The sequence below is a fragment of the Halyomorpha halys genome, unplaced genomic scaffold (genome assembly GCF_000696795.3).
Source record: "Halyomorpha halys isolate HHAL.00 unplaced genomic scaffold, Hhal_1.1 Scaffold2627.1, whole genome shotgun sequence".
NCBI classification, from domain to species: domain Eukaryota; kingdom Metazoa; phylum Arthropoda; class Insecta; order Hemiptera; family Pentatomidae; genus Halyomorpha; species Halyomorpha halys.
The window spans coordinates 28,761-41,426 of NW_027113421.1; the positions used below are offsets into that span (position 1 = coordinate 28,761).

A 12,666-nucleotide genomic window follows, 5' to 3' on the forward strand; every position below is an offset into this window, starting at 1 on the left:
TCATATATTTATTTTAAATTGTTGTATTGAATACAGTATAGAAATTAAGTCTGCATACAATGCGAGTATTACGCCTTAATCCTTCACATTTCTAAGGACCAAGTCCTCATATATAGTTCTCGGGACCAAATCCTCATATAGGTTCTAGGGGCCAAGTCCCCACCATAATACATATCATAATTTTTAAGGCAATGCCAGAGATTAATTTCTCATAGGCATTGATTGTCAGGGACCAAGTCCTCTCAGTAATACCTAGTCTCAATGTAAGGTAATGTCAGGAATCAAGTCCTCATAGGCATTGTCAGGGACCAAGTCCTCTCAGTAATACCTAGTCTCAATGTAAGGTAATGTCAGGAATCAAGTCCTCATAGGCATTGTCAGGGACCAAGTCCCCAGGACAGTATATCACTTTATTTTTATCAAACTATAAAGCCCTGAAATTTTGCAATCACCAGGAAAGCAGAACCTCACCTTTTTATTTAATACTGGTTTTGTCAATTTTTAATTAAATTGAGCTTACCAATACTGCCAGGGTAAGCTCAATTTTGAACCCCCCACTGCTACCACATTTTGATCCGGCCAGGAGGACCCTCTCCTCAAGGGCTTGTTACAGAGTGGGGGTTTGAAGGTCACAAGGGTGACTTGTGCCATTGAGAAAGTTGGCTGCTCTCTTCGATTTAGGATTCCATCATTCAGCTCAAAAATATTGAATGTTAAGGCTGTCGTGGTTCCTACAATTTTCATTGTCCATTGTCTCTCTCCCCAAATTCAGTCACTGTTCATCACAGGTGAGCCTAGAAACATGGAGCAACAGACATCATGGAGGATCTTAGTTGATAACAATATCCAACAAAAAATAATTGGTCCTTTGCAACAGATTCCAGGATCCTCTTTGCAGCTATTGACAAATCTTGGCCAAGTAATTCTGTAATTAGGGAAATACTAAACATATGGTGGAAAATATATAGAGCAGTATATGGTGCATAAGATATAGAGTAACAACTGTAGTCTTGGTCTGGGTTCCAGCCCACTGCAGATTATTGAGCAATGAAAAAGCAGACCAGGTGTCATTTGGCTAGAAAAAAGAAGCAACAGGAATAACTGCAATGGAAGATGTCATACTAGAAGAATGGGTGCTCCAGTCAAAGAGAATTTTGTAGAAAACTGGGAAAGGGGCTGTAGCATTGTATGACTATTGTAATTGATAATGGAGTGTGAAGAATGGGCCACAACCAGAAGAAAATCCATACAAAGCTTACTTTGGACTGGACATTCAATTTACTTGTTGGTATGTTCTAAAAAGGTCTTGAAGCCCCTACATGCCAGAAACACTATCATGCAGCTCAATCACATTTTGATAAGCGTATCGATTGAATTTGGAAATAATGATGACCTTAAAATAAATATTGGAAGACAACCAACAGAAAGTTATTACTTTAAAAAAAACTATTATAACAGCATACAAAGACAATGTCTTAACACCAATGGCTCTCTGGCATAGAGGCAAAAAAAATTCTTTTTTACCAATAAAAAAATTATTGCAAGAGCAAAATCAATTATCTATGCTTTCTAGTCAAAAATACTTAATAAAATAAAATTAATTATCTTTAAACATTATAATTTATCTCTAGCAAATTGCTTAGTATCTGACTGTGAACCCAAGAAACTATTATCTGATGAAGTTGGTTTGTGCACTTGCATTGGCAGTGATTAAAAAAATTATTATAAGGAGATGGTCAGGGCTGAGGTCAAGAAGAAAAAAGTAGTCTTTATCAGGGCTGTTGTGATGGAGACCTTGTTACGATTGCCATGGTAAGATAAAAACACTGGTGATATCTGAGTAGACAAAACGGATTATGGGGAAAAACAAAAACACGAGCGATATGTTTAGACGAATAGGCTTTGGTCTTGTGAAGGGGAATCTTCAGCACGTCCTGGATAAGAGAGTTGTGGCATTACATCGTTAGAGATTATATCTCTATAATTCTAGTGATACGGTGACCGGAAAGGAAATATCGGACAACCTTGTGTTCTGCCAGGAGTACACCCAAAGACTACGTGGGGTTCAAACTAAATTTTATTTTAATATCACTTTTATATTCCTTTGTGCAGTAATGTAAATAATAGTTGATAAGGTTAATCATTTAAGTTAAAGTTAAGTCAACCTATAAGTTCTCATTGTTTTATTAATTGATATGAATTCTTTTCTTTTCTTTTTTATTCTGTGTACATATATTTTTTCTTATCATTAAACTTTTGTACATATAGTTCTTCTATTCATTCTTATGCATGTACACTGCTTTCAACTTGTTAATTTTACCTATGTTTTTTTTTTTTTTTGTTATGTTTACTTAATATTTCGATAATTCAACAGGTGGAAGGTAACACCTCTAGGTTTTCTGTTATCTACATGTAAAGGTATTCGCCAGTGGTTATAATTCGATTATTGTTTATATAAGGGTATATTTTGGGGTTATTGTTTCGGGGTTTTCATTATTTCCAAGGATAAAATAACGTGGCGCCTAAGGAGCAATTTATTCTTTATTATTTTGTCTTTTTTCCCTTTTGGTGATTATACTTAATTTTTTTTTTTATTATTTTCCTTTAACTCACCCCCTTCTCCGCTGAGCGTGGGCAAGTATAAACGATATATATATATAACTAAGGCTAGATCAAAATTTGTGGTTATAACCTTGATTATATGTCAAAACATTGGCAATTTAAAAATACATGAAAACTATTTATTAATTAGCACTGTTTGATATTGACCACAGCTCTGCCCATCTCCTTCTAATTTACATGGCCAATCATCTATATATATTAGATCTATACATAGTAGATCATAGTTTTGAAATTCTTGCTGTGCTTGTATTTTTTTTTTATTTATTACTTTTGTATTTTTTTTTTATGTACCCTACTTCGTCTTGTACATGTTCTAACAGTAGCAAAGTATTTCCCTGGGGCTTGCTGCCTATATCACTGCTGCCACTCACAAGCTCTTTATTTATTTATATTCTTGTATTATAATAGTTTAGAATCTTCTATATTATTGAAATAGTTAAAGAACTTTAACTGTTGTGTTGACAAGTGTAAATAATTTGCAAAACCTTATGAACTTCTTTTATTTTATTCATTGTGTCAAGGATCACTTTTTTTTTTTTGCAGACCCAATAGTTTGGGATGACCCAACCTGCTCTCAATCTTGAGTGGATGGTGGGGAAGAATTTCCTCAGCTTCGCACCCTTTTCGCTTGTCCGCCACCGTCCATTCCACTCCTCAATCAACTCTTCCCGCAGGAACTTCTTCCAAAGGTTCGGGGTCTCACCTCTTCACATCATACTTCGTTGCATCCTCCTTGAGGATGAGGTCCATGGGCATTGCTCCGGTCAGCACCTGCACTGCCTCATGCGACACCGTCCTATACGCCATCGTGACCCTCAGCAGAGCCAGTCGTTGCGTAGTAGCCAGTCTCTTCTTCTACTCCCCCGTGAGGGTTCGACTCCACGCAGGGGATGCGTACCTCAGGATACCCAACACCACTCCTTTGTATATAGTCATTGTAGTGGGGTACCTGAGGACCCAGAAAGCACCCCTTATACTGCTCAGCGAGTGACAGAGTCACCCTATCCCTCAGGTATGCCAGGTGAGGGGTGGCGTCGAAGCCTCTCCTCATCCTCACTCCGAGGTATGTCACCTCCTCACCCAGCCTCACCTTCTCTCCCTGCATGTCCAGAGTGATAGGGTGAGCCCTGTCTGTGGAGCCTTTTAGGAATATGGCCTGAGTCTTAGCTGCAGCCATACCTTCCTATTCCTCACACATCACTCTCCAACCAGACTGGCACATCACTCCGCTTCGTTCTTCAATCTGGCTCTGCTATTCCTGGCCACGATGACTGCCAGGTCGTTGATGTAGGCCGTGGCAAGGAACCGTCTATCTTGTAGTTCCCCCAACAACTCATCGAACACCAACTTCCACAGGGCCGGCCCGAGAACCGAACCCTGTGGGGAGCCTCTCTTGATCCTTCTCTCGTCCTCGGAATAGCTACCCCTGATCCTCACACTCCTCTTACTAAGGTAACTACTCACGAGGGAGTATAAGTTGCTGGGGGTGTCGAACTCTTGCAACCACTGGAGTACGTGCGGCCACCAAACACTATTGAAGGCGGAGGATATGTCGAACAGTATCATCAACACATATTTCTCCTCCCTCTCTTCTACATCCTCACACACTCTCAGCAGCGCATCGTTGTTCCCTTGCCACGGGTTGAGCCATATTGCCGTGGGTGACTCGCAGCACTGAGGACTGGTCTGAGGCTATGCACTATCATGTGCTCCAGGACCTTGCTGGTAACAGGGAGGAGGCATATAGGGCGATAGGCCTTCGGCGATTCCTTATCCTTGCCTCCCCCTTTGTAGAGCAGTCTCAAGTCTGCAATCCTCCACCTGCTTGGAAAGTACCCCTTATCCAAGCACTCATTGAAGATTTCCAATAGCTCCTCCTCGATATATGGGGCACTGTTCCTGAGGATTGCAGCATCCAAGGCGTCGAGTCCTGGAGCCCTCCCAATCCTCTGCCTGTCCACGCCAAGACGTAGGTCCCATAAGTCCCACGGTGGGCATAGGTCAGTAACTGGTGGGTATGACGTGGTGCGTCTCACCATACTCTCCTCTGTAGTGTCCTGGGACGGATCATCCCTGGGGTATGTATAATCGATATACATCTTCGCCGTCTCTTCCAGGGTGGTTGCCTGGGCTCCTCCAACTTTGATGGCAGCCATCATTTGTATTGGCTTAACCTTGCCCAGCGCCACCCTGTACGGGATGCCCCAGGGATCCTTCTCCGACTCCTCGACGATGAACTCGTCCCAGGACTTCTTCTGGTGACACACGCCGTTTCGGTATACCCTATACCTATGTTTGCTTTCCTCTCGGAGTGCAGCTCTCCTCTCTTCATCTCCGCACTCCTGGTACCTGCGCCTGGCCCTATAGTACTCTCTCTTCAGCTGTGTCAGGGCCGGCGTCCACCATGGGACTGGACGAGCTCTGGCCCAGCGACGCTGAAGGGTAATATTGGCCACTTGGGTGATGGCGCCCGTCAGGGTTGCCACTCTGTGGTCAATTCCTGACTCTTCCTCCATCGGCGCCACCTCCTCCCATTTTCTATCCACCAATATCCCCTCCAGTTCACTAGAGAAGGCTCTCCAGTTCGCCAATCGGGTCACAAAGCCCCTTTCCTCCTCCAGGGCTCCGCCTTCCTCCTCCACTACACTGAAGGCTATGACCCGATGGTCAGAGCTCGTGTCAGACCTTAGGACCCAGTCAGCTATTCGCTTCGCCATGGGAGCCGTGGCCAGTGTCACGTCTATCCAACTCTGGCCCCTCGCACCCACGAATGTGGGGCCAGAGGGCTCATTCATAACGACAAGCTGACACCTAGCCCCGCTCTCTTCCATCAGTCTTCCTCTGGCGTCTGTGCGAACCGAACCCCAGGTCGTGCTCCTCGAGTTGGTGTCGGAACAGACTATCGCATTACAGTACTTGAGTACGACAGCCTCCACAGCAGCGATACTATCGTTGATGTCTTCGTTGTTCCTTCTTGGGGGTATGTACGACGAAACAAGGGCGAAGGAGATCCTTCCCCACCTCACGTAACATGCCGTGATCTGCTGTGGTAAATTGCTTCAGTTCCATAACGTTGTGGGAGGGATTAACTATCACGATCGCCGCTCTAGGCCTCCTCTTACCACTGCCCAACACTGCTGTCACCTGTGCTTTACATAATTATAAATATCTGTGCATATTATAAATATGTAAGCTTTGTCCTCGCCCTTTTGCAGGCATTAGTTATTTCACCCTAAGATGGAAGTTCTCAGCAATCTCTGGCATGTCACTACTAGGGAATATAGTATGAGTTATTCTAACCATTTTACCAATTATTTCTCTGAAGTCCTCATACCTTATGAGTAGGTAGAGGAACTAGACTTGCTCTTGGATATATTATTGTATCTTGTTTAGCATAACTTGTAGCATCTGAGGAAGTGCAATCAGGCATATTATTAGGTTTTCTATTTTAAGGAGGTTGTCATCTGTGAAAGTTATCAAGTAGTATCTAAGTAAAATTAGGGTATAAAGATTAAAGGTTGGTTTTTTAGCTATGTTATATTCTTTGGAAGTAGATCATAATGTTTTCTATCATATGTTGTTGATTTTGTGTGACTCAATTATTTGTTATTTCTGGATCTAATCTTTGTTATTTCTATGTGACTTCTAAGTAATACCTTGCCTTTTTCAGTTCATTTTTAGTTTTCCTTAAAGAATGTTTATTAATAGTGTTATATTTAAAAAAAAAACCATTTGTGAATATTTGTATTTCAAATAATATTATCAATATTCATTTACAGCAGCCTTTTATACACCATTTTTCAAAGAAGTTTGGGAGAAAAAACCAGAAATCGAACGAGCCTTTCACTTAGAAGAACCAATGAGTAATAATATGGTTGATGATGAATTATTACCTCCTCTTCGCAATCATACATATCATATAAAACTTGCTTCTAAGGAAGGGTAGGTTATCTAAACAGTGCCATCCTTAACCTTTATACATCATTTATTTTAAGTTAATTCTTCATATTTTTAGGGCAACACCCGATTTATTTGATAAACATGAAATTGAAGATGGCTCTTTTTCTCCTACTTTTTCTCATGAGCAAATGACTCTTGGAAGTGCTAGTGAAGAATCAGATACCTATTCCCCTCTTGACAATCAGCATAAATTGAATTCTGTATCTCCTCATAAAATTCTTCAAGGTATAGTTTTTATTTCCATCCTTATCTATTTGTATAGGTTTATTCACTTACTATGTCATTTTTTATAGGGAAATTTAGAGTGCCCTTGCTTTTCTTTTATGGATCTTATGTATTCTTGTTTTTTAGCTAACTTACCAACAAATTTTTCAAATCTGGTCATGTAGTTAAATTTAAAAAAATATTCTCATTTAAAGGCATATATTTAGAACTGAGACCTAGTTTCACTTCCTTGTGTAAGGCCTATGATTCCCTTAAAGAACTTTTCTCCCGCTCAAGTGTTTCAGACCTCTTTCCAATTAAAGAAGATCTTTCCCTCTTTAAATCCATGGAGGAATATAATTATGGAAGTTTTACCATCCATAAACATTATACGAACACTGACTGAAAATGTATTATGGAAAAATGGTTCCTTGAAAAATAGGCCATTTAATATTGCTATGTAACATAGCAAAATTGTTTTATAAGCAAAGAGTTAAGATATTCAATTATTACTATTTCGAGGCTGGATAAAATATATTTAACTACAACGGATCAAGAAGGGTTTAGACCATACAAACTTAATGTTAAGATCTTTTATCATTTTAAGTTGTAGTATGACTTAAAATATCTGTGATTTTAAACTAAGTCTGATTGAATTATTATAAAAATTTTAATTATATTTTTTCAATTTTTTGAGACAGGTGATTATTTATTAAATAAATCAAAATTTGTATCCTTATATAGTCTCAACACTTTTTATTTCATCAACAGTCCAACGTTTCGGCCATCCTCGAGGACAATCTAAAGATTTAATAGCTTATATTATATATTCATTTGTAAAATTTATAACAACAACATTATCGCTAATAATGTAACATACCTTCAATATAAATTTTCACCTCACATTGAAATTTAAAATTTGTTTTGCAGGCTATTTTGCCCAAGTCATTAATTATAAATTAAAACCCTATGAAAAAGTCAATTATTAGAGAGTCATATTTATTATTAATAAGCTTACCTAAGCTTAAGTTTAGTTACCTATTTTTTTATTAAAAATCATAAATATCTAAAACTTTCAATTTTCAAATTATCCACAAAATCACTACCATATACACCAAAAACTATTTATAACCTCCCACTCACTCAGGTCAGCCTTGTTTTAAATTTAATTTAAATTGCATTTTTGTCTCAAAATGGTATTTATTCTAATTCTCAAAATTCATATTAAAATTAATTGTAAATAGTAACAAATTTCTCCAATATTTTTATAAATTTATTTTGCTTAAAATCTTTGCATAATGTTGGTTTAAATTCCTAGTATCTGTTTTAAAATTAACTGTGAAATTGATGTTCTCTGATATATAAATTGACTCAAGTATTTTTCTTTTGAACAAATTGTTTTCTTTATGTAAAATTATGGTGTTATCAAAATCAAAATTATGTTGATTTTTGACTGCATGCTGTACTAATGTTGTTTTATTTGGATCCTTTTCTTTATTTCTTTTATCATTTTTGTGTTGATATATTCTATCCCCCAACATTTGCTTAGTTTCAACTATTATGTTATATATAATTCTATCTTCGCAATTTTTAAGGTTTATATCCCAAATTTTATAAATTAATTTTCTGGGGTAAAAATTATCTAAAAATATTTTAAATATCATATTTTTCACAATATTCAGCCTACTAGCATCCATTATTCTTTTAGCCTTGTTAACATTCAATTGAATGGAATTTTATATATTAATCCTGATTGACTTTTTATTTCAATTTTGTCCTTTAAATTGCTATAATAATTTTTAATTATGGGGTTCCAATGGGGGGAAATTTGTCAATATCAATAGCAGGATTAATCATGAATGATTTAATAAATGATGTATTTTCAAAATCAGGAATAAATGTCAAATTAATGTTTAAATATGTTGATGATATTTTTTGTATTATGAAAAAAGTTGATATAAATAACTTTTTTGAAGCATTAAATAGTCACCATGACAGATTACAGTTCACAATGGAATTGGAAAAGGAAGAAAAACTAAGATTTTTGGATATGATAGTAATACGACAAGGAAAGGATATAATAACAGAATGGACATAAAAGGAAACAAGTTGTAATTTGATATTAAATTACTATTCTTGTCATCCTTTTTATAATGAAATTCAATGTAATTAATAATTATCTTAACAAGGCTATAAGAATAACAGATGCTAGTAGGCTGAATAGAGTGGAAAATATGATATTTAAAATATTTTTGGATAATTTTTACCCCAGAAAATTAATTTATAAAATTTGGGATATAAACCTTAAAAAATGCGAAGATAGAATGGAAAATGAAATAGCAAATAGTAAAGCAATTATTAAGAAATATTATGGATTAAATTATATAAAAGGTTCATCAGAAGATATCCAGAGGTTATTTAAAGATTATGATGTGGAAGAATACTCATTATGTTATAGACCTAACAATAAAATTAAAAATTATTATAGCAATTTAAAGGACAAAACTGAAATAAAAAGTCAATCGGGATTAATATATAAAATTCCATGTTTAAATTGTCCAGCTATATATATAACATAATAGTTGAAACTAAGCAAATGTTGGGGGATAGAATATATCAACACAAAAATGATAAAAGAAATAAAGAAAAGGATCCAAATAAAACAACATTAGTACAGCATGCAGTCAAAAATCAACATAATTTTGATTTTGATAACACCATAATTTTACATAAAGAAAACAATTTGTTCAAAAGAAAAATACTTGAGTCAATTTATATATCAGAGAACATCAATTTCACAGTTAATTTTAAAACAGATACTAGGAATTTAAACCAACATTATGCAAAGATTTTAAGCAAAATAAATTTATAAAAATATTGGAGAAATTTGTTACTATTTACAATTAATTTTAATATGAATTTTGAGAATTAGAATAAATACCATTTTGAGACAAAAATGCAATTTAAATTAAATTTAAAACAAGGCTGACCTGAGTGAGTGGGAGGTTATAAATAGTTTGTGGTGTATATGGTAGTGATTTTGTGGATAATTTGAAAATTAGAAGTTTTAGATATTTATGATTTTTAATAAAAAAAATAGGTAACTAAACATAAGGTTATTAATAATAAATATGACTCTCTAATAATTGACTTTTTCATAGGGTTTTAATTTATAATTAATGACTTGGGCAGAATAGCCTGCAAAACAAATTTTAAATTTCAATGTGAGGTGAGAATTTATATTGAAGGTATGTTATATTATTAGCGATAATGTTGTTGTTATAAATTTTACAAATGAATATATAATATAAGCTATTACATATTTAGATTGTCCTTGAGGATGGCTGAAACGTTGGACTGTTGATGAAATAAAAAGTGTTGAGACTATATAAGGATACAAATTTTGATTTATTTAATAAAAATTTTATTTAATTCTTTTTTTTTCTTTTCAAAACAACATTTTCAAGATCCAAAACCTTGTTTATTTTGAATGAAAATCAGACCTGGTAGGTCTGGGAAACTAAGCCCGACCTCCAACCTACTACAAAGTAGCAATACCTTTCCCGGGTAAATAAGAATGAAAAACAAAACATGATAATGATATTACCATGTTTTTGATTGATTGGAGAAGATGGTCGGGGGGTGCGGTCAGCGTCTTCTCCAATCAGTAATCTACGGTCAACTATCTACACCTCATTACCATGTTTTTGTTTGTTCTACTTGTTATCCAGATCCTTTTTTGTCAGGAGAAGTAATTTATTCATATCTTCCATAACTTAAGTGTTTTTACTAAGTATTTTTGTGTACTTTTATTTTTCATTTATTTTTTAATAAGGTTTTCAAGTCTATCCACCTCCAGCTACACCTCCAGAACCTGCTCCACCTGATCATCCTCCAAGACACATGTTAAGTAATTCAGCCAATATGTTAGGTTCTTACACAAGTTTAGATGAAATCACATGCAATTTAATGATATGAGTAACTTACACTTTAAAACATTTATAAGATCTGTTGTAAATTTACTTTCATGCGATGATAAATTTACTTTAACTATGTGTTTAATAATTATCAATGTAACAAAGCCATTACTTTTATGACTTTATAATTTAACATTAAATATGCTCCCCATCTTTTTTTCTATATAAAGCACTGTACTTTTTGGGTAGAATGCATTATAAAAAGTAAACACATGAAAAAGAAATTTAAAGTATTACGATTTTGTTGGATGAACATTCATAAAATAAGCTCTGTAGATTATTATATATATACATCTGTGCTATAAAAGGTGATATCTACAGAGTAAAGATAGTTTTGTAAGTCCTCAAGAGGGGGCAAAAAAGTTTTATACAAATTAAATTTAACCAACATGTAAATTGTATTTAAAGGTATGTGCTATGAATGTGTTACTTTATTAATGAAAATAACATTGTATTATTACCTACTATGTTTCTTTTTTTACTTTCTTAATATCAATTTTGTGTTCTATTAAACCATAACAATCTCAATATTCCAGTAAAAATGGCTTAAAATTTAGCTGTAGTGTAAATTAATTAGAAGTAAGTGTAAATTAATTCTGTCAATGGATTTTTATGTAAAAATAGTTTTTAAAAACATGATGGTAAAACGTTTTTGAACCCCTGAGGGTTCATAGCTCTAATTTGATAGATTTTTTAAAATGGGCATCTTATATTTTATAAGATGTAATAACTCCTTAGGTATTAAAAATAGCTGAAATATCATTATAAACCACTTAATAGTGCATTTGAGGAGCTATAATTTGAGTCCTTATGCAGTTCTTAATGTTCAATAATTCCCAAGATTCAGTTTTCTCAAAACAAATGTGTTTTTTTTTTTGTTTTGTTTTTTTAAATAAGGAAAAATCATTTGTGAACTTTTTTTGGCAGATGTCTTGAAAACTACTATTATTAGGAAAATAATCATAAACTACTTTATTGTACATTTAACGAGCTTAAATTGTGCCCTAATGTTGAAAAATACCAAAATCATGTAAAATATTTGTAAACTGCATTTTTAGAAAAAAAAAAAAAAAAACCTATGATTAATCATATTTCACCAAATAATGTGACAACTCATTAATAATCAATCAGCTTGTCTTGAAAAAATGTTAGTTTTTGTAAAACTATATCTGGCAAAATATTGGACGAAAAGAGATAAAAGTTCAATATGAAGCTTGTTAAATGTACAATCAACTAATTTATTAAAATTATTTTTGTAGGTATTGTAGTTTTCATCACATTTGCCAAAATATATCCACAAGATCCTATTTCTTGTTATTGGGAAAAAATATTAGTGTTTGAAAAGAGTCCTATTAGGACTCAAATATAAGCTAACTTACTCTACTTTGCAGTAGCTGGTTTCCAAGATGATGAGCAGTGAATCAAAAATGAGTAAATATTTTAGTTTTTTCTTGAATAAAATAAATCTCCATACTGTATACTTAAGCTACTTGTAATGTTTTAGGAGTTATTGTCTGTAAACCTAAAAATATATCGCAGCCATTTTGAAACAGTTGGCATATTAGGTCTTTGCACCCTCAGGGATTGGTATACTTTTTACTATCATCTTTTGTAAAAGTTTTACTATAGAATCCATTGTAAGAAACAGTTTAGAATTACTTCTAGGTTAACTTGCAATTTTACTGGACTACTGTGTGAGTTATTTAATTTTTTATTCAATTATAGTGATAAAATATAGAAGTAAAAAAATCATTTAATGTTACGCATATTATTCTTTAACTGGGTGTATTTCTTGTAACAGGTTATATTTTAGTATCGCTATTTTATCATTCCATTTACAAATTTTGTTAAATCTTTATCTAAGTGGTTGAGTTTCTCAAAAATTAAGATTATTATTCCATGA

General features: G+C 34.2%; 1 protein-coding gene across 1 annotated transcript in view; it reads left to right on the top strand.

The window, feature by feature from the left end:
* The window catches only part of LOC106691658 (rho GTPase-activating protein 190-like), a gene marked incomplete at its 5' end in the record, with an annotated part of 40,175 nt that extends 28,300 nt beyond the window's left edge, over nucleotides 1–11,875 (top strand). Inside the window, 3 exon segments of the mRNA XM_014437508.3 lie at nucleotides 6,402–6,564; nucleotides 6,638–6,807; nucleotides 10,622–11,875. Of these exon segments, the coding sequence (XP_014292994.3) occupies nucleotides 6,402–6,564; nucleotides 6,638–6,807; nucleotides 10,622–10,764 (476 nt within the window).
* Between the last annotated feature and the right edge of the window lie 791 nt (nucleotides 11,876–12,666).